Genomic DNA, 22,596 nt, shown 5'->3' on the forward strand with positions numbered 1-22,596 from the left:
TCTAGAGAACATAATGATCAGAAATCCATATTTAGCCTGGAAAAATCTATTGCAAGAGACAAACTATCTTAGTATTTTTGACCAAGGAGAATATGAAAGAATATGAAGAACAGAAGGATATGAAATTGGTTGAGACAATATTTTTAACATAGCCATAGCTGAAAACTAGGTAAGTGAACATCGCTTATTCATGTCTGACTCTTTGTGACCCCTTGGACTGTGGCCCGCCAGGCTCCTCTGCCCATGGGAGCCTGGGAGTATTCTCCTGGCAGGAATACTGGAGTGGGTTGCCAGTCCCTTCTCCAGTGGATCTTCCCAACCCAGGGATCAAACCTGGGTCCCCTGCATTGCAGCTGGATTCTTTACCATCCGAGCCACAAGGGAAGCCTGAAAACTAGATAAAGTTACCTCTTTTGGAAGAGAAGCCTAGAGAAATTGATGCTTTGAATGTATGTTCCCTAAAAGTGAATTACACCACTTACAAAAGTTATCAAGTATATAAAAAAGACTTCCCACCTGATCAACCAAAAAAGAAAAGAAGACAAGAGCATAGGCCAGACTAAACACAGCAGGATGAAGGTGAACCAGAGACAAAAGAAATAGCTTAGAGCAGCTAGAGAAGAAAGGCAGAGAACTATCCAAGGAGTAACAATTAGACTGACAGCAGATCTTTCAACAGCAATAGTGAAATTCCGGAGTGGCCGCCACTTCCTTCTCCAGGGGGTCTTCCTGACCCAGGGATCGAACCCGGGCCTTCCGCACCGCAGGTGAATTCTTTACCACTGAGCCACCAGCGAAGCCTACTAGTGAAATAATATCCTCACATATGTCAAGAAAATAACTTTCAACTTACAATTCTAATTTTCTTTTACCCATAGCAGTTACATTCAAAAAACACTATATTGCATATTTATGTGTGCTGCATAAAGACATGGTCTGTGTTCCACAGGCTTAGTAAAATGTCTGGGACGGGAGACAGAATTCAAGAGGTGAGACCAGCATTGAGAGAAGAGGGGAGAAAGCAAGAAGCAGACTTCTCGTCTGCTCTAACTTTTTCCAAGACCACATCGAATCATCGCACCTCGACAGACTTCTCACCTGCTCTAACTTTTTCCAAGACCACATCGAATCATCGCACCTCGAAAATCGTGTAACTTCGTCATTCCAAGTGTGTTTTCAGGACAAAATGTAGCACAGAATGAGAAATTTCAAGGTAAAAAATTATTTATTACCTGATTCATCAAAAGCTGATTTTCCTTCTAATTTCAAGAACACTTCATTCAGTGTTGTCATGGAAACACCATAATTCTCAATGCCCTGGTTGGAACAGCTTTCAAGATCCCTGTAGAGGTCTAAAAATAGGCATAAAAATGTACTAAATTAATATCAGTTGCAACGAGATTGATAATAACTATAGTTTTCAAAGTAGAAAACACTTGTGATAGGACCAATACACTCATCAGAAACAAACCTGTGCTGTCGACAGTCCCTCACTTCTAAAATAAACGATACAGTGTGTTAGTTTCCAGACCTGCTTGGGTATAAGAGTCTAGAAATTTCTGTTTTCATGCCTAGAATACTACACATGTGGGGGGCTTTGGGAAAAAACGTATTCTATTTTATTTAATGTGTTTTTTAAAAATGCAATTGTTAGGCTTCCCAGGTGGCTCAGTGGCAAGGAATCCACCTGCCAGTGCAGGAGACACAGGTCCCATCCTTGGGCCCAGAAGATCCCCTGGGGAAGGAAACTGCAACCCACTCCAGTATTCTTGCCTGGGAAATCCCACAGGCAGAGGAGCCTGCTGGGCCACACTCCATGGGGTTGCAGAAGAGCTGGACACAGCTTAACACGTATGCACACAAACCATACACATATCAAAGGCATTGTATGAGTTAATATGGTCATTATTTCACTGATTCTAAAATGAATACATTTCATCAACTTTTAATGCATCTGAAATGAGCATGTGTTATAAATACTAGGGGGTCATGTGTTAAATGCCAGCATTGTTTCTTTCTGCTTCTTCCCTGGTGGCACGTTCTGAAACTGAGGGTGTCTGAAACTTGCTAAAATACCATAGATGCTACCTGTCAGATATCTTTCCAGGTGCCTGATTTATAGTTAATACTTTTATAATAAACGTAAATGAATTAAAGCTTCATAAAAACCCTATAAAGTTTGTACTAATATGAACCGCTTTTTACAAATGGTCAAACTGAGGTGGAGTACACTAATATAACCTGTTTGGGGTGACAGGGAGAGTACCCGCAGAGCTGGGCTTTGAATCTAGCCAGTCTGGCTCTGCCGGCCGAGTTTGCCTGGCGCTGTATGTCCTTATTAGCCACAGTTGTTGCGGGCTTATTAATTCAAGCATGCAGACTGGCCCAAGACCTTCCATTAACAGTTGGCAACTTCTTGGAACGCAATAAAGCAAACACATTTTTATGGGTTACACTTTTTAGTGCAATCCAGCTCAGAATGCTTGGGGAATGAAACAGCGTATTGGGAAGCCGATGCCTCTCCAGCCGTTCGTGTTTGCAGCAAAGCTCTTGATTTTCATATAGGCTGATCATGATCACTGTTGAATTGTGAAGATTATAACGTTATGTCGCGGTGCTTTTAACACCATCTGCCTACAGTGCGTGCTCACTCGGCTCCCATCCGATTCCCCGCCTGGGTGTGCCCAGACCTCTCCCTGCCTGGACCTCCTTCTCATGCATTCCCGACGCAAATTTCCCTAATGCTTCTCATTGTAGCTTGATGTCGCCCTGTATCTCTTGACCGCACATGTTGTAACTTGAAACATAATTAGCATTTTCCTGCCTCAGTGTACTCATAAGTGCTGTTGGAATATTAAACAATAAGTCATAAATAATTCACAGTGCTACGTACTTTGCAAGCAGCGAATGTCAGCCATCATTCTAAACACCACAGTGATCGTACACATCATTACAAACAATTCTGTGGTCTCTTGCATTCTGTTACCTGGAAATTTGTTTGTCCTTTCCAAAGGCAGAATATACTCCAGCTTTTCTTCACTTTGGGCTGTTAATTTGGCATCAGGGACGTGGTGTTTAACAATCGATGTTACACTGTCTGGATCACACGTCTCATTCAGATGCAAACTGATGTTTAAAAAGAGTAAGTTAAGGCTGTTCTTATCCAACGCCACCTATACAAAGAACCCTAGCCTGTGTTTGTTGCTTCATTAATATTTATGAGACAAAACAGTATAATCTAATAGAGGGAGCAAGCCTTAAAAATATCAGTGTAGCCCACGCTGTATAATCTACACAACCTGCAGAGGGAGAAGCAGTAAAGGATGCTTAAGGACAGGTAAGGGGGCTCAAGGTTTGTTATTCGGGAGAAAGAGATATCCGGCTCCATCTTGACTGGGGTCAGGTGGGGGAATGGCGATTTTGTCTCCATCTGTTCAAAATCTCAACTTTTGAATTCTCTCTTTGCAGTAAAGTATGAGTTCTACAAGCCAGAGTGAAGGTGGTAGGAACAAAGAGTGTTAATCTGCTACAGTCATTAAGAACACAGTTCCCATGTCCTGTGGGTCCATATTCCAGATTTAGGCCTCTGAGGATCTATTTTCTACTCTGTGATTGGAAATAATACTCAGGTCTCCAAGAATTTTGGAAGACATAACAAAACACAGTATGTATGGAATCATATAGGTCTTGGCAACATGTAAACCTCAAAATATATTAGCTAATTTTATCTTTTGGAGGGGGCAAAATTTATTCAAGTCAAAGTTGGTCCATCTTCTTGATGAGAACATATACAGTTCTTTATGAAATCATTATAGTTAAGAAACCCTATTATTAGTCACATCCACTGACATTTACCGAGGCTGGGAGTTGCCTGGTGGTCCACTGGCTAGGACTCTATGCTCCCTCCCCATGCAGGGGGCCCCAGTTCGATCCACGGTCAGGGAACTAGACCCCACGTGCAGCAACTAAGACCCGGAGCAGCCAAGTAAATAAGTAAATATTAAAATTTAAAGACAGTCAGAGACTTTATCTGACACTAAAAAGAAAAAGAAACTTACTGAGGTTGTACAATGACAAGGGCGTCGTAATGGACTTTGGTGAGACAAACCCCCCAAAATCAATTGTAGCTAAAAGTATTCTGAGTTTATAAGACCCTGTGTGACTCACTCTTCAGGATACCAAACAGGGAGAATGTGGTGGCTTCCCTAAAGGAGCTGGGGACGTGACAGAGATATGAGGCAGCGCGTAACAGGAGGAAGGGGGAGGGACGGTGAGCTACACCAGCTGAGCAGCTGGTTCCTTGTCAGGTATTCATTTCAATATTTTTAGCCTTCACTGTAAAGTAAGTATTATTGTTTCACTTTTTAAACTGAGGATCAAAGAAGTTAATTAAGATGCCTCAGGAAACAATCAAAATAGTGCTTTCAGGGCTGCAATAAAGAGGATGCTTATTGTTCAAGAGAAGACATTCAGAGACCTTCAAGAGCAGATAAGATTTGAACACAGCTAAAATGCGTCAGCACACAGACGTCCCACCTTAGGCAGAGTCAGGGCACTACAGTGTGGGCCCCCTGAGGACAGCCTGTGTTGGTTCTAGTTGAGGCATTTATTCAATCAGCTCTTGCCCCCAGATTATGGTGGATCATGAATTAGATCAAGTTAAACACTTGAGAGTGAATGATGTGAGATCCACTTAACCCCTATATAGTGGGTAATCACTATCTGGTCAAAGCGATGGCTTTTCCAGTAGTCGTGCACCGATGTGAAATTTGGACCAGAAAGGAGGCTGAGCACCGAAGCACTGACGCTTTCGAATTGTGTCATTTGCGAAGACTCTTGAGAGTCCCTTGGACAGCAAGGAGATCCAACCAGTCCATCCTAAAGAAAACCAGTCCTGAATATTCATTGGAAAGACTGATGCTGAAGCTGAAGCTCCACTATTTTGGGCACCTGTTGTGAAGAGCCGACTCATTGGAAAAGACCCTGATGCTGGGAAAGATTGAAGGTGGGAGGAGAAGGGGACGACAGATGGATGGCATCACCGACTCAATGGACGTGAGCTAGAGCAAACTCCGGGGGATGGTGAAGGACAGGGAAGCCTGGCGTGCTGCAGTCCATGGGGTCACAGAGAGTCAGTCACGACTTAGGGACTGAGCAACAACAAAGCACTTGGAGCGAATAATGTGGGATCCATTTAGCCACTGGGGATGGAATGACTTGAATTAATTTTTAAGAAATATTACACTTTACTGGGAAGTATAGGGAGTAATTTACATCACATCTATAATCTTGGTCCAAATTGCAATGTGGGAGACTGGGTTTGATCCCTGGATTGGGAAGATCCCCTGGAGGAGGGCATGGCAACCCACTCCAGTATTCTTGTCTGGAGAATCCTTTGGACAGAGGAGCCTGGTGGGCTGTAGTCCATGGGGTCACAAAGAGTCGTACACGACTGAGCGACTAAGCACAGTATAAACGACGGGAGAGTGGGCAGATTATTAAAATTCTTTGACTTGTCAAAGAAGCATAATAATACCATCTTTCTAAAGTTATTTGGGGAATTAAGTATGATTATATGAATATTCCATATGTAAATATCTTTGGACGTACCTAAAATATAGTCCACGCTTAGTAAGTGATAGACATTACTTAATAGTGCTAAAAGGAGACAGAAAAAAATGACAGGGAAGATGAAGTTAGGGAGAACAGAGAGGAAGCTATTGAAATTGCTGCTGCTGCTGCTAAGTCACTTCAGTCGTTTCTGACTCTGTGTGACCCCATAGACAGCAGCCCACCAGGCTCCCCCATCCCTGGGATTCCCCAGGGAAGAACACTGGAGTAGGTTGCCATTGCCTTCTCCAATGCATGAAAGTGAAAAATGAAAGTGAAGTCGCTCAGTCGTGTCTGACTCTTCGCAACCCTATGGACTGCAGCCTACCAGGCTCCTCCATCCATGGGATTTTCCAGGCAAGAGTACTGGGGTGGGGTGCCATTGCCTTCTCCGATTGAAATTGCTACAACTGGCAAAAATAAACATTAGAAACAGGATAAGAGAGAGGCTGGAGTGTCAATAAATTTCTCTTAGCAAACACTGGGTTGTGAACATATCTTCCAGACACTATTTAAATCTCACTGGTTGTTGTTATTTAGTCACTAAGTCATGCCCAACTCTTTGCGACCCCATGGACCATGGCCCACCAGGCTCCTCTGTCTGTGGGATTCTCCAGGCAAGAACGCTGGAGTGGGTTGCAATGCCCTCCTCCAGGGGATCTTCCTGACCCAGGGATCCAATCGCATCTCCTGCATTGGAGGAGGGTTCTTTACCACTGAGCCACGAAGGAAACCCAAGACTTGGTTTAATCATTCGTATATTCTCAATGTCTGCAATCCCATAAGTCATTCATTCTAGCTAAGAAAGAGAGCAGTTGGTGTTGTTCTAACATAGCTCTCTCAAAATGGTCTTACTAATGGAGCAACCTACGTTAACATGCTAACAGTGATGTCATGCCCCTGACATTTCCAGCACATTCTAACACACAGCAAGGGCTGTACCTTAGATGGTAGCCGATGCCCCATTTCCTCTTCAGGAATAGAGAAGAGCCCGCACACTTCAGCCTTCCGTTGGACATAAACACCTTTCTATCTAAGTTGGAAGAATGAAATAAATTGTATTCAGAGGTTGTTTTTTCACTATTTATTAAAAAAAAAAACAAATTCATGAACAAACAGTGTATTTTAGGAGCACCACTTGCTAACACAGGCACATCCTAATTCTGGCCGTAAGTAAGCCACGTTCTTTGACATCTGATAAATCAAGTGATATGTTAGTTTATTCTTGAATATATTTAGACAAATTGTCATGTACTAAAAGGATGTTTCAAGTCAACTGATATTCCGAATATACTGAATGTGTGCATGCATGCTCTGTTGTATCCAGCTCTTTGGGACCCCATGGACTGTAGCCCGCCAGGATCCTCTGTCCATGGGGATTCTCCGGTCAAGAATACTGGAGAGGGTTGCCATTTCCTTCTCCAGGGGATCTTCCCGACCCAGGGATTGAACCCACCTCTCTCGAGTCTCTACAATGCAGGCAGATTCTTTACCGCCGAGCCACCTGGGAAGTCCCCTTCATACAGGATAAATCATAACACATCTTGGGGAGTATGCTTTGTATTTTATAGCAGGTGAGGTGCTTTGCAATAGGATCAGAATCCTTGCTGGGACAATGCCCTCGGAGATGAAGACACTCAGATCGGCCAGAGGACCATCCACCCCCCTGGCTCGAGGGAGCCACACGCTCGCTGGCCCCGAGCTTCGCTACACGCGTTCCATCTGGGTCCCTAAGTCGTCACTGAGATACACGAAGGAAACCCAAGGCTCACCAGCCAGGACGTCAGCCTCATCCATGAACGGGGTGCTGAAGAGGACCACGTGGTCTGACTTCCTCTCTCGCAGGAGATTCCACACCCGGTGTCTCGAAAGAGGGTCTGACCCCGCAGTTGGCTCATCCAACAGCAAAACCTGCACAGCAGGAAAGCCCCTGAAATCGCTTTCCCCGTTCGTGCGATATACAGTGAGTCAGGAGATTAGGAGGGACATGTATACAGTACAGTGTGAAACAGAGAGCTAGCGGAAGCTGCTGCAGCGCAGGGAGCTCAGCTCCGTGATGACCTGAGGCGGGGGCGGGGAGGGAGCTCAGCTCCGTGATGACCTGGGGGGGGGAGGGTGGGCGGGGGGGGAGCTCAGCTCCGTGATGACCTGAGGCGGGGGCGGGGAGGGAGCTCAGCTCCGTGATGACCTGGGGGGGGGAGGGTGGGCGGGGAGGGAGCTCAGCTCCGTGATGACCTGGCGGGGGGCGGGGAGGGAGCGCCCAGAGGGAGGGGCCGCATGTATGCGCACGGCTGATGGACACAGTTGCACAGTGGAGACTAACACTGCATTGGAAAGCAACTGTATCTCAGTAAATAAGAATACCCAAAATCAATTAATAAAAAAAGAAAAAGAACAAAAAATGAAGAGCAATATGCCGCGAACTGGTGAACAATACAGCTTTGAACTGTGCGGGTCTGCGTTTTCGTGGGTGGTTTTCACCGCACACCACAGCGCACAGTCCCAGGCTGGATGCGTTTGCAGAGGTGGGACCGTGTGTGCTGAGGGCTGACTGGAAGGTTCTACTAGGATTTCCCACTGTGCGGAGGGTTGCTCAGCAACCCCCCACCTCCACCACCCCCGCCCCGAACCCTGCATTGTTCAAGACTCAACCGTACTTGTAAAATTATTTAGGAGAAATATTTTAGCACCTAACTCTTCATTGGAACAGTTCTCTTCCATTTACCAATTACAAATTAAATGTGATTGCACACCACAGTTTCACAACCCTCCACCTGATTTCACCAGTAATTTCAGGTCGACTTACCCGCGGATTTCCTAAAATGGCAGTCCCAAACGTCAGTGTCCTTTTTTGTCCACCGCTTAAATTTTGAGCAAGAACGTCTTGAATGTTTCCCATCTCCAGATCCTGTAAAACCCGTTGGACCTGACAAAGGACATTGAGTCCACACTTAGACGTTCCTCTTAAAGACACTAACTCCCACTCTGCCGTTCATTGCAAAGGGCCTTGTGGACCTTTTGAGGATGAATTGTGTAGAAACAACACAAACGCATTTAGGGTTTTCTAGGTAAGCACTTCCATTCTCGCGGCTGTGACAGCTAGCTTAGGCATCTACCTGTTGCTCCACTTCATGTGGCTGAATCCCTTTTATCTTAGCAAAGAGCCTGAGGTTTTCTCTCACGGTGAGGAAACCAAATTGCACGTTGGCTTGTGGACAGACGCCAGTGAGCTTGCTGATGTGTTCTAGGTCAGCCGCTTCTGAAAGTGAGTGATTGTAGATGGTGACGGACCCTGGAAGGGAAACGGTCAGCCTCAGGATAAAGATCCAGGTCTCGTGTGCGAGATTTTAAAACGGAAAGCAACGTGTGTCAATACTAAAGTCCTTTAAACGTTATAACAAGATTATTACAAGGCTTTTAAGTTTACTTGGAAGAAACAATAATGTGCTCAAATAAAAATAATGTGTTCAAATACAGGCAAGGAATAATATCTGGAATATTTGTTCTTAATAGCAACCGGGACAGTTTGCCAGTGAGGCACCGTTGCTAAATCACATCACTGGGTTACATATGAGGCTATTTCTTTACCCTTCAAAGCTTCTACTTTCTCATACTTTGTTTATCCATATTCCTTTTACCTAAAAGGAGTACTGTACACTCTTGATGAATTAAAACTTAATGTTCTCCATACATCCAAGCCCATTAGGAAACAGAAGAGCTACTTATCATGACCTATTTAAGCCACAAAGATTCTCCTAAATGAGTTCAACGGAAATCTGTCAAATAATAACTTGAAGGACCTTCTAAAGATCCTCTCTCAAGTGCCTGAGTGTGGCTAGTAGTTGATGAAACTGCTTGCTGGGGTTCGTGACTGAAACTAGGGAGCAGATGAAAAGCACACTGGGTTCACTTGCCCGTGCTCGTGTCCCGCCGTGCCTGTCTTCTCACCTGACGTTGGGGCCGACAGTCCGCTGAGTATATTTAACAGCGTGGTTTTCCCAGCTCCGCTGTGACCGAGGATGCCCGTGATCTGGCCTTCGTATACCTCCAATACCAGGCCTGGCATTATTCCAAGAAGATGACACTCAGAGCCTGCATGGTAACTTTACAGTCTCTGAAATTTTTATAAATTCTCACAGCATCTGTATATTTGGCTAGCAATACTCAAAATAAAACGCACCCCCAGATTCATTCCTTTAAAATGGCATCTTCTAGGACTTCCCTGGCAGTTCAGTGGTTAACTCTGCCTTCCAATGTGGGAGGTGTGGGTTCAATCCCAGGTCAGGGAGCTAGGTTCCCACACTGACTCCCAGTGGAAAAACCAAAAGGTAAAACAGAAGCAATATGTAACAAACTCAAAAAAGACTTTAAAAACGGTCCATATCAAAAAAATCTTAAAAAAAAAAAACTGCACATTCTATGAGGCACACTGTATATATGCGGTGTTGTCATGATATATATTATTATCTGACTAACAATTTTTTTTCAATGAAATCAATCTTGTCATTAAAGATAGGCTGAGTATAATAAAGACAGCTTTAGGGTTAATACCATGAGTCGAAAATAAACAGTATCATGCTATCCTGTATCCTTCAAACCCGTAAGATATCAGTGGTGCATCCGACTTCCTCAAATTATTACAAGATTTTGAAGTTTACTTGGAAGAAACCATAATGTGCTCAAATAAAGGCAAGTCATGGTATCTGGAATATCTGTTCTTAATCATGGCTGAGACAGTGTAACAGGGAGGCGCCGTCGCTAAGTCACGTCGCTAGGTTACACATGAGGCTATTTCATTACCTTTCAAAGCTTCTACTTTTTCGTGCTTGCCTTTTCCATATGCCTTTTTAAGATTTCTTATTCTGAAAAGAGAGGAAGACGTTTTGAGCAAACGGTAGAGGTGGACAGAGAACTCGTGAGTCAAGCCGCCCAGGCTGTCAGGAAAGCTGGAGGTCCTTTTCCTTCACGCAGGTCCACGGGCGGACAGAAGCCTCTTGGCTCCTCATCGGAGCCTGCCTCCGTCCTCGTCCCATGCTGAGCAGCTCACTCTCTGCAGGCAGCGTGAGTCTGTGAGTGCCGTGAGGATGATGAGAAGTGACTGGCCCAGAGGAAGCGGGCGATGAGACGGCGTGTAGAGGACCCGCACTCCGGTGGGGGACAGAAGCAAGCAGTGAGCCCGCAAAGAGACACACCGGCTTTGGGGGTCAGACCTCCCTGGGCCAAGTCCCAGAGTCATGTGCCACGCACACCATCCGTGGACTCAAAGCTCACGGCCAGACTCAAAGCACACCATCCGTGGACTCAAAGCTCACTGAGTTCAGCAGTAAAATGGGAATGACATTAACTCTCTTGTGTGGTGGATTTGTAGAGTGAATAAGATCCTGTGTGCAGAGAAGAAAAATGCCTGGGAGACAAGACACTTCCCAAGAAGATGGGAGAAGAGGAAAAAGATAAGAAAACGGAGTACAGAGAAAAAAAAATTTCAAGCACAGTGAAGGTTCGTTCTAAGCCGGGTCCTGTGGATTTCATCTGCATGACCTTCTAGTGACACATTGCAGGAGATGCAGCTTTGATCCCTGGGTTGGGAAGATCCCTTGGAGGAGGGCATGGCAACCCGCTCCTGTATTCCTACTTGGAGAATTCCATGGACAGAGGCCTGGCGGGCTACAGTCCACGGGGTCGCAAAGAGTCAGACACAACTGAGCGGCTAACACACACACACACACACACACACACACACAGATATAACCTGTTGTTTGCAGCACAGGGCATAGCCATGGAGCAGGACCGATAGCCCAGGGTTGCCAATTCATAGCTCAAACTCCTGAACTATCTCATGATCAAATATGTGAGGTTGTCTGCCCCCAAGGCCTCTGTTCATTCTGGGGATGCTTTTCCTAGAGCATAGAGCTGCTCTGGCTAACTGTAACTCACAAATCATCAAAACCCTGCTCCCTGCCCACTGGGGAAGACAAAATGCCTCCTGAGCATTTAGGACTTTCTACGCCTCCTCTGATGGCCCCTGATTCTGGCCCAGACATCGGAAAGGATGTAAAAATTCCAGTTTGCAGGGAGGTCACGATTCTCGATGACACAGTCCTGGTACGCCAGGAGTGAGAGAATGCCACCCTTTGGTGTCTGTTCATACTGGACACTTGTTTTCAAAAGTTACTATTTAAAGACTGTACGTATCATAAATGTTCAGAGTTAAAATGGAGGTGGTGAACCAGAATGGTATTGTTTAGGTGTGAGACAAAGGCGACAAAGATGGGCAAATCTTGAGCAGAGATCTGGGGAGTTTCGGTGCTTCTGGTGGTTGGGAAATGGAGCCGCCAGGATTGACTGCAGCACACACAGTATCTCAGAGGGAGACACACCTGCCAGAGCGCCCCCGGCTCGGGTTTCCTTCCATCTCCCCTTGTCTGTGTCTCTTGCTGCTTCCTTCTGGGCTTATTAATCAGGAAGCAAAAGACGAGAGATAAAGTGAATTGCAGAGAAAAGGGGGCTCAGAATAACAAAGATGAGGACTGTGTCTGTCGTAAAGGGAAAGGACAGAGAAAAACAACAAGGCAAAAGAAAAGAGAGGTGATGACGAAAACGGAAATACGAAGGCTATCACTTCGCTGATGGACGTCGTCCTGTCGTAAGATTTTAGTAAAAGCAAATGCGGACAAGATGAGAAGACAGTGCTGTTAAGAGCGAGGCTAGCCTTGGGAATTCCCAGGTGGTCCAGTGGTTAGGACTTGGAGCTTTCCCTGCCAAGTTCCCCTGCTCGGTGAGGAACTAAGGTCATGTAAGCTGCGTAGCAGTGTGGCCCCCAAAAACGAGTGTAAGCTTTCACGAGTGTAGCATCCTGGCACTGAGAGGCACTCTGTCTCCCCGACCTTGCCCGATAGAGCTCTGCTCTCGGACCTGCTCTCCATTTCAGCCTCACATGATATTTTCATTACCTGATGGCTTCTTTCCCGTGGAATTCTGCAGACACTGGTTCAAAAGAGTCATCGGATGGAGAATCTGGATCGATGTCATTCTCGAGGGCCGCACGATCAGCCCTTCGGCGTTGGAACCAAGAAGAGGATTTAAGGAAAAACCAGGGAGGCTGCTGACGTCCGTATTCAGCTACATGAACAGGCGGTAAAGAAGCACTGGGTCAGTCACCACCTTGAGCGCTAGAGCGGCCAGCAGACAGTGCAACCCGTCTGGGAGGGCTTAGGGGTTCCTCAGACCCAGCATCAGGAGCTAGCATTCTTTGGCCGGTTCTGAGACAAGCACTAACAGTGTAGTTATCCTGGGTCTATTATCCTTGATCTATAAATCATCCTTAATCTATAAGGGCCTTTTTCTTAAAGAAACCAGCTAAAATGTTATGGTCCAACAAGATCTTAGAAAGCGGTATTAAATGCAGAATACCGCTATGGCTTATTTTAGAAACTTTGGTGGAGGAGGGGGAATGCTTGATAATTTATATCTAATATGTTGTAGAGTTATTTTAAAGAAATAGAAATGAAATTGTGTTGAATCACAATCATGTTACTACTTACTGGGCAAAATTTTGTCCAAATACAACGTCAATACCAAATAGAGAAGAGCATCAAAAACCAGCATGAAAATAGTAGCTATTATGAGGTACTGGTCGTTTGGAGAATCTGAATGGATGTTAGAATTCACGTCGTAGTCCAAATGGATAAGCTGGAAAAAAAAAAAAAGATACATGTGTGGAATTGAAAAAGGATACCCAGAGCATTAAAAGTTATTATTGTCTTATTTCTGCTAGACATTGGAATTGAAAAGATAAATGAAACATGATTCTGTCTTCATAGAGCGCTAATCTGTTGGAAGATACAGGAAGGAAACCATCTAACCACAAAGCAATTCAGGGAGTGAGTGAAGGTGGTGCTCAGGATTTAGAAGGCCACACTCTGCAACAGGGAAGTCCTCCAGGCAGAGGTGAAAACCAGGAAGCTGATACTGGAGCTGGGCTGCCTGGGGGCTTCATCAGGCTGACTGTGGAGGAGAGGGGGTAGTTCTAGAGGGGGGACGCTATTTGAGACTGAAAGGGAGAGGGCTGAAGTACTTTTGCAGTCAGACAGAAGACAGAAGAATAATTTCTTAGTAGAGGTGTTTGTGACCCCATGGACTGTAGCCCGCCAGGCTCCTCTGTCCATGGAATTTTCCTGGCAAGAATACTAGAGTGGGTTGCCATTTCCTCCTCCAGGGGATCTTCCCTAACCAGGAATCAAACCCATGTCTCTTGTGTCTCCTGCAGTACAGACTGATTCTGTATCACTGTGCCACCTGGGAAGGTTTTTAGATCCCCCCTGGATAACTCACGCAACATACTAAAGGTTAAAATTCCCATTTGCTTTTGTGAAGGTGCAGATTGAAAAGACAGGAAAGGTTTTTCTTTCTCTCTCTCAGCATTACCCGTTTTCTTTTAGATCTGATTAATATAGACTGACACCCCATTGATGGTGTGGTCAGCTTTTACTTTTATAGGGCTGTCCCCCAAAGAACGTTTATTTCATTTAATGCTCAGGAAACGTGACCCTTCATGTTATCAGCAGTATTTGAAAACCAGTAACTCCCTAGAGACATTGTTAAGATTCACTTATTTATGTATTCGTGGCTGTGCCGGGTCTTCATTGCTGTGGCAGGCTTTTTCTAGTCGCGGCAAGAGCAGGGTCTACTCCTCACCGCCGCGCAGGGGCCTCTCACTGCAGTGGCTCCCACGTTGCTGAGCGCTGGCTCTGGAGCACAGGCTCAGCAGTTGCGGTTCCCGGGCTTAGTCGCTCTGCGGCATGTGGAAGCTTCCCAGACCAGGGATCGAACCCGTGTCCCCTGCATTGGCAGGCGGATTCTTAACCACTGGACCACCAGCAATATCCTAGAGCACATTTTTGTTTCTTGATTGGCCAGTTCTATACGAGACTGACCTCCTCTCAAAAAATGTAATTCTAGTTACAACATCATAGCTTGTGCTTAGTCCCTTCCCTGGTGGCTCAGACTGTAAAGAATCCACCTGCATTGCGGGAGACCTGGCTTTAATCCCTGGGTTGGGAAGGTCCCCTGGAGAAGGGAACGGCTCCCCACTCCAGTATTCTGGCCTGGAGAATTCCACGGACAGAGGAGCTGGACACGACTGAGCGATTAACACACACAGTGAGTGAAATAGTGAAATAGTCTCATGAACTCTTACCTGGGCCATTCCAGCAGTGAAAGCAAAGGGGCTAAGAAGACATAAGGTCCACTCCAAAGCTGCAGGAAGGCGTCTGTACAAAGCTGTGAATCCCAGGCTCCCCCAGAAGACAGTGAGGAGGAAGACCACCAGCCCCGTAAGGAAGGGTTTCTTCACCAACACACTCATCAGGAAAGCTAACGTTATCTGAAAGGAGAGGAAGACTCCAGGTGGTCCACAATCCGCTGGGAATCACCAGAGGCATAATAGAAGAGAATTTCGTCATGCAGAAGTATATTTCATCATTGCCCCCAACCTCTAGATACTGTCTCATGCAACGACTCAAATATTGCAAACAGAGAATATGTGAGCAGAATCAGTGAGAAATGACTGCTAGTTTTCTCTGAGCAAGAGTTCAGAGAGAGAGAGAATTCACCAACTCACCAAAGACAGGCCGTAGAGGAGAAAGAGGGTGAAGACCACCGTGAAGCCAGTCAGGATGACGACTGGGGCATATGTCACTATAATAGCCATCAGAGTGGCTGTGATAGAGATGAAGCCAGTGTACATCAAACCCCAGGACAGCCTGGCATAGAAAGAAAGCATCAGTTCAAAGTGCTACTATTCCATCCCTCAATTCATTCATTTTTCAGCAGCTGTCTTGTGAAGCTTGCCGTATACCAAGAGCAAAGAGAACACAACATCTTGTAAGTTAGAAAACTTCTCTGCCCCTGAGTTTCATCTTCTACTGGAGAAGGTAGCAATAAAACAAGTTAATGGGTAAAATAGGTGGCTAATTTCAAAATAAGACAAATAACCTGGAGATCAAACCAGTCCATCCTAAAGGTGATTCAACCCTGAATATTCATTGGAAGGACTGATGTTGAAACTGAAGCTCCAATACTTTGGCCACCTGATGCAAAAAGCCAACTCAGTGGAAAAGACCCTGGTGCTGGGAAAGATTGAGGGCAGGAAGAGAAGGGGGCGACAGAGGATGAGATGGGTGGATGGCATCACTGACTCAAGGGACATGAGTTTGAGCAAACTCTGGGAGAGAGTGGAGGACAGAGGAGCCTGGTGTGTTGCAGTCCATGAGGTCACAGAGAGTCGGACATGACTGAGCGAATGAACAACAACAAAGCTGGATATTGTAACAAGAGTAAATGGGAGAGGTTTCCAGTGGAAGGCATTTATGATGATTGATTTGTCAGTTCTGGGCCTCCTCTTTCAGTAATTACATGAACATCATGGAACCAAAACCAAAACAAACAAAACAGATGATGAAGCAGGGATCAGCAAACGTTTCCTCTGAAGAGCCAGACAGTAACTATTTCAGGCTTTTCAGATCATAGTCCCTGTGGCTCCTGCGGCACTGCCTTCCTAACACAACGGTTTGGCCATGGCTGTGTTCCACCAAAAATGTATTATTTGTAGATGCTGAAATTTGAATTCATATAGAGATTTGGTGCCATAAAATATTATTGTTTTCATGATTTTTTTTCAAACCTGGGTGAAAGCCATCCCTGGTTTCTGTGGCTGCTGTTCAGCGGCTAAGTTACGACAGACTCTCTGTGACCCCCTGGACGGCAGCACACCAGGCTTCGCTCTGCTTCACCGTCTCCGGGAGTTTGCTCAGATTCACATCCGCTGAGCTGGCGATGCCATCCGACCATCTCATCCTCTGCTGCCCTCTTCTCCTTTTGCCTCCAGTCATCCCTCATTTTGTAAAAACAAATGGACCAGTCAGTTTGCCAGCCCCTGACACAGATGACTAGATAGAGACTGAACGTAGACACATTTATACACACAGACATTGGATATAGATAGATACACGTATTTAGGTGGAAATGAAGATAAGTTTTGTTTGTCTTTTTATTTATTTATTTTTTTTGCGATTGATTTCAAAGAATCAGGAAGAAAGCTTCTTTATAAGGGAAAGAATAAACTCTCCCCTTCTGTGAAGCTTGTTTAAGCTTTCTCTGCTACACTGTACCTATCTGACCTTGAAGGTAGTCACTTATCTTGTTTAAACTTCCTTATCCTCTGCTGAAAAAATGATGAGATAATTAAATGCAGTGCTGTATTTTATGCATTTAATGTGGCCACTGGTTTGTAATGGAACCTACAGGCCCATTCATCCATTCCTACGCAAGGCACTACTTTATGACAGCATCAGGTTTAAATATGATACTTTTCGGGTCTAGGGTGTCCGACCAGCTAACTTGTTCTGTGTTGCAGGATGGAGCGTAGCCATGGGGTTTACCAGAAGGCCGACTCTCGAAGTCCCATCATTGTCATCAGCGGCTTCATGAATTGTCTTTCTTGTGCAACACTGACTGATACGTAGTATATGAAGGCAGAAAAAGAAATAACACAGAAGAAAACGAAAAAATCAGTCAAAACTCCTGCTTGGGCAACAAAAGGTAGTATCTTCATATTTATACCAGTCACTGACATCAGGTTTTCCATCACCGAGTGATTCGTTGTGATCTAAAGAAAGACATCGGTGAGCACAGTGTTAGTGTTAAGCTAATTACAGCCTCATGCATTTGGTCTCAATTATAGAAGTTATGTGCATTCACTCCACGTTTACTCTATATGTATGTCCATCATGATTCGTCCCCTTGTAAATCCTGGAATATACTAGATTTTGTGTCAATTCCTTAGAATATCCTTACTTAGTATCTTCAGTGAATAAAATTCTACATGCATGTGAAGTCACCTCTGAAGTGTCACTTTGGTTAGTTAGTCTTCTCTGATACCTCTCACCAGAGAATCCTCTGCCTGTGGCCTGCCTCGCCATCACTTCCGTTCCATGACAGAGCTGGGACTCTCACTACAACTATTTATTCCTATTTCTCTCCCCCATGATCCAAGATCCCTGGAGAAAAGTGCCTGCGTTCTACTTCTTTCTTAATCCTCAGTGCTCGGCGTAAGGGTTAGTTAGAGTAATTACTCAGCCTGTTGTTCCATATCAAGTGACTAAATTAATTAAATGACAGATTGATTCGATCACCCTCTATGAAAACCAGATTTTCAAAGCAGTTAGTTTCTTTGAACTCAATACTCACTTCTATGATGGCAGCATTAATAGCAGCTTGAAAAGCTACAAAGCCTTTCTCCCAGAACAAAGTACCTTCACAAATGACACTTTCATCCATTATTTGACAATGAGCTTTAGGGGGAAAAAAAGAAAAAAAGAAAACACCTATTATGATGAGATAGGACAGTCTGGGATACAGGGAAAATCAGAATTTCAAAAGTTCCAAAATACACTTCTGGTCCACAATAATATAATGGATGGTAAGTGTTCTCAGGGGGGTTCACCCAAGAAGAATATACCAGACATGCTTTATCAATGTTCTTAGGACCCGCTCTCAACAACTTTTCATTAAATCTTATCATCCATTCTCTCCATTAGTTGAGACTGTTTTGTTGAGTTTTGTTCTTCTGTTGCTTGTGCCAATAAAGCACTACTTTTTTAAATGACTGGAAATCACTGAGCAAGAACATTTTCTCGAGGTTTTATTTAGAGGTAGCATAGGAATGATAGCAATATAATTTCTTAAAAAAATACACTTAAGATCATAGGCTTTATTTAATAAGAATGAATCTCACGTATGTTCAGAAATTAAACTTTATGTTGTATATGTTTGTAGACAGTAGACATCTACCGTCACATAGGCCTCCTTGTGGCTAATGACAATATAGCAAAAAATAGATTTTTTTTTCCAATAGGAAGGTTACCTGAATGGTCTCTGTGCTCCTTCATCGTGGGGATTCTATGTCCCCACAAAAACTTCAAATGGTATGAGAAGGCGTCGTTAAAGATGACTCTCACCGCATCTGTAGAATAGTTCAGCTCCAGCTCGCCCATGCTCTGCTCATCAGGCCAGCCCGAGATGGTCCTCCCTGCCGAGTGAGAGGAGCGGACAGCGGCTGAGATCTCTGTGTGGCCCAGAGACAGGACTGTGGCTTCGGTTTGGGGCAGCCTCACTGCCCCAGCCTTGGCCCCTCCGCTCTGCAGGGGCCGCTGCCGCCCTCTGACAGGGTCCCTATTCTCTACTCGGGTCCATCAGAGACCCTATCCCTACCCCTGCCATTCTGAGGTCGCAGCCTTGTCACCTAGTTTTGTTGGACACGCTGCCCTTGGTTTTGAGGCAGGAGATGGATGGGCCCCCGCTGGAGCAGTGGAGACAGCCGCTCCAAAGCAGCAGGAGCGAGGAGAAGCAGAGTCCTGTCTGCGTATGAGATAAGAGACCGCAGATCCCTCATTCCTGAGCTCGGGGAGACCCTCCTGACTACACATGCGTGGGTAGGCTCCTGGGAGGTCAAAAGGGAGTGGCGTCAGCCTTCCCATAGGCCTCATTGCTAGACTCTGTCTTGGCCAACAGAGGCGGGCACACATGGGAGCGCCAGAGACAGACCGACCCCGACTCAGGCTTGTGCGGAGTCGTGTCCGACTCTGTGTGACCTCGTGGACCGAGGCCTCCAGCTCCTCTGTCTGTGCGATTCTCCAGGCAAGAAGACCGGGGTGGGTTGCCATGCCCTCCTCCAGGGAATCTTCCTGACCCACGGATCTAGCCCGTGCCTCCTGGGCTTCCTGCATTGCAGGCAGATTCTTTAACCACTGAGCCATGGGGGAAGCCGAATACAGACTCAGAACCAGGCAAAGCAAGGTGATGGGCCAGAGGAAACCCAAAAGAAGTATTTGAAGAGATTAAAAAGCCACGCTGTCACCACCTCCCAATCTTCCCAGAGTCTTCTCACAAACATATGTCTGAATGGTCCTGGACTGTCTCATTTTGATAAGGAATACAATGAGGATGACCTTTTTAATATAAAATTTCTTCAATAGAAGACTAGTAAACAGTAAGAAAATCTCCTTGATACTCGAGAGGAATATAAATTAATGTTAATTAAATCTAGATACTTGAACGTTGAACACAGTTTATCAAAGAAATTGCAAATGAATTTGTGTATTTTGCAAATAAGGAAATTACCATGAACTGCCTAAAACATACCTTTTATGAAAGGGGCAGAAGCCAACTTGTTCATTATCTCCTGGGTGGTCTTGGATTCAGGAGCAAATGCAATAATGTAATCAGAATCATTAAAATTATCTACCCGTCCCAAGTTCACAGCGGGCAGTTGAGGGAAGTCATTAACTTGGTGTAAATTAGAGGAAAACAGATGAGCAAACAGTACTAGGAGACAGGAGAAGAGCCATTCCTGCAGAGCAGGGGGAGAAAAAGGAAGCAAGTCAGCAGTTGTTCTACCACGGCCTGATCAGAGACAAACGAGTTAAAAACTCATAATTCTGTTGGGTTACTTGGGCATTGTTTTTCCCTCTCTTCCAGTTTTTAAGTGTTTAAGTGTTTCGACTTTCTTTTGTCCTTTAATCTGTGTATTTTGAAATATGCACACCATCCCTCAAGACAGAGTTGTAGTGTCAATTCCAATTATAACTAATAATTTAAGTTTATTTACTTGAATGCAAGTGTTAAAGGCTGGATTGCTTCATGAATGGTCATGTTGACCCCTGAGTGAGAATGATAAAGAAATGTTCATTGGAATGAAATAGACAATCCACCTCCATAATCAGGAATGAAGTGGTATATTTATTTTCTGCTGCCCAAATGCAAAATAAGATAGCTCCAAAACATTGCTTCATGAAAAGAATTTTAAAAGCCTTTGTCATCATGATGGCGTTCTAGAATTGGAAATGTACTCCAAAACACTGCTTCCCGAAAAGACTTTTAAAAGCCTTTGTCATTGTGATAGCATTCTGGAATTGGAAATGTACCAGAATTGCAAATGCATTTGAAATCTGATAAGAACACAATTTATTGTTCAGTTATAGGGATCAAATCCAGGTCTTCTGCATTGCAAGTGGACTCTTTACTGTCTGAGCTACGAGCTGCTGCTGCTGCTGCTGCTAAATCGCTTCAGTTCTGTCTGACTGTTCGACCCCATAGACGGCAGCCCACCAGGCTCCCCCATCCCTGGGATTCTCCAGGCAAGAACACTGGAGTGGGTTGCCCTTGTGTTCTCCATGAGCTACAAGGGAAGCCCATAATTCTAACACATGGCCTTTAAAAAAGGTATATATCTTATTCACCAGATGATCATCCTTTAACTCTTATGTTGGTTTGTTTTTACACCTGTATCTGTTTAGATAAATAAATTCACAGATATAATCCTTATACTAAAAGAGATAAAAAAGACGTAAAACATCTCTATAGCGTAGACTCCAGCTTTTATACGTACATAATCCTTCCTGCACACAGGGATCTTTGTGTACTTTAATCACTGCAAATTCACGCGCTCCGTGCATATTGGTTGGAAGAACACGTGCACACTCGCAATGTTCAGAAAGTGAAGTGTTAATACATCCTCTCTTGAAATATGGGTATTTTACAAGTGACTTTAAATTAGATTTTTCTGAATTTATTAAAGTTCCTACATGAATAGCATGCGATCATCCTTATGAAGCTTACTACAAGCAAGAGTTCAAATGCCATTTTCCTTTCCTCTTTGTTTTTCTGCTCATGGTTTCTTTCGAATCGACATCATCTCTGTCCATAGTACAATGGTGCAAGTGCTACAGTTTGTTCTTGGAGGTTTTATTTTTTTTGTTTTAATTTTGTATTACTTTTTGGATTAAGTTCTAATTACTTTCTGGATTAAGTAAATTTCTTTCACTTTCCTGCTGAATTTTTGTACTTATTCCTTTATGAGATTCAAATGAATTCAGATGTAATTGGTACCTCAGTAGGATAAATATTCAGGCTTTATTTTTATGGGAGTTTATTTTCATAACTTTATTTTTCATGGAGTTTCTGAGTATAAATTCTTTACAAAATTCTTCCAATAAGATGTGTCATAATGACATATTTGAAAGGAATCTCACTTGAAATAATAGCAAAACTCCGAATTTGAAAAAAAAAAAATCCAGCCTGCTAATTAGAAATAGAATGTCTATGAAAGAGTAAAGAAAACAGATAGAGTGTTTGTACCCAAAAAAGTACTCTGTCCTCTTTTAAATATGAGATGACATAGACTCTGAACCGTACCGACAAGGTCTCTCTTTTCATCCTCCATTTCTTAAGAAAATTCTTGCCAAGAAGCGCCCTCGTTTGCTGGCCCACGCTGAAGTGCCTCTTGCTCATCCTGACCTGTTTATTTTAAAAGGAGAAAGTAAAGGGAGAAAATGTGAGGGTTGGACATAGAAAACATTGAGCAACGCAGCCAGAGAGAAGCATCCCAGCAGCTGCTCCCAGTTGCTCAAGGAACAAAGGGAGCCAGGAGAGCTGAAGAGCGCGAAGGGATGACGCCGCTCAGGGTGAGACGGAAGAAGACTCCCAACAAGTGTGCGCACGCGTGCTGCACGTTGACTCCTCATTAGACTGAGAAAATTAGAGAATGCAATAGAGCCAAGTGTTCAGTTCTTTAACAGGGATAAAGGAACGTTACTGCCAGCGGGAGAAGACCACACAGCCGTTCCAGCGACTCATCACCAGCTCATTGCTGCTTAGCAACATCCCGCTGTCAGTACTGCTCCTGGTGTGTATGCCAAGGAGATTCCCACACATGTGCACGCGGGGACCTGTACCAGGATGCCCTTCATAATGTAGAGTATTGGGGTGCAATGTCATCAAGTTGGAATGGATACAGTTCATAGCATACCAGGTAGGATTCAGAGGCGGTAAATCAGTACCCACTGATCCACGAGGAGAGATTTTAAAACACAGTGCCAATTTAAAAACTGGAAAAGAAGGTTGAAAGTGATACCGCTACGTCATTTATAT

At 44.5% G+C, this 22,596-nt stretch overlaps 1 protein-coding gene across 16 annotated transcripts in view; it reads right to left on the reverse strand.

Annotated features, from left to right (window-relative positions):
- The window catches only part of ABCA9 (ATP binding cassette subfamily A member 9), a 62,589-nt gene that overhangs the window by 35,486 nt on the left and 4,507 nt on the right, over window positions 1-22,596 (reverse strand). For 13 of the 16 annotated variants that reach the window (XR_015147023.1, XR_015147022.1, XR_015147020.1 and 10 more), the window contains 17 exons: window positions 21,862-21,963; window positions 19,810-20,017; window positions 18,533-18,697; window positions 17,857-17,960; window positions 17,049-17,275; window positions 15,230-15,371; window positions 14,807-14,992; window positions 13,152-13,299; window positions 12,561-12,729; window positions 10,411-10,472; window positions 9,559-9,669; window positions 8,727-8,902; window positions 8,417-8,536; window positions 7,383-7,521; window positions 6,553-6,643; window positions 2,987-3,126; window positions 1,233-1,352 (listed from right to left, as the gene is read on the reverse strand). Coding sequence is in view for 10 of the 16 variants with exons in the window: in XM_086355898.1 (XP_086212024.1) it covers window positions 1,233-1,352; window positions 2,987-3,126; window positions 6,553-6,643; window positions 7,383-7,521; window positions 8,417-8,536; window positions 8,727-8,902; window positions 9,559-9,669; window positions 10,411-10,472; window positions 12,561-12,729; window positions 13,152-13,299; window positions 14,807-14,992; window positions 15,230-15,371; window positions 17,049-17,275; window positions 17,857-17,960; window positions 18,533-18,697; window positions 19,810-20,017; window positions 21,862-21,963 (2,410 nt within the window). In the remaining 6 variants the exon portion in view is untranslated. Of the gene's footprint in view, window positions 1-1,232; window positions 1,353-2,986; window positions 3,127-6,552; window positions 6,644-7,382; window positions 7,522-8,416; window positions 8,537-8,726; window positions 8,903-9,558; window positions 9,670-10,410; window positions 10,473-12,560; window positions 12,730-13,151; window positions 13,300-14,806; window positions 14,993-15,229; window positions 15,372-16,291; window positions 16,429-17,048; window positions 17,276-17,856; window positions 17,961-18,532; window positions 18,698-19,809; window positions 20,018-21,861; window positions 21,964-22,596 lie in introns of those variants that run through there. The other 3 variants (XM_086355900.1, XM_086355901.1, XM_086355903.1) reach the window with 3 other exon arrangements.

Source organism: Bos grunniens, chromosome 19 (assembly GCF_055505025.1).
Source record: "Bos grunniens cultivar Pamir isolate PY7600 chromosome 19, Bosgru_T2T1.0, whole genome shotgun sequence".
Taxonomy (NCBI): Eukaryota; Metazoa; Chordata; class Mammalia; order Artiodactyla; family Bovidae; genus Bos; species Bos grunniens.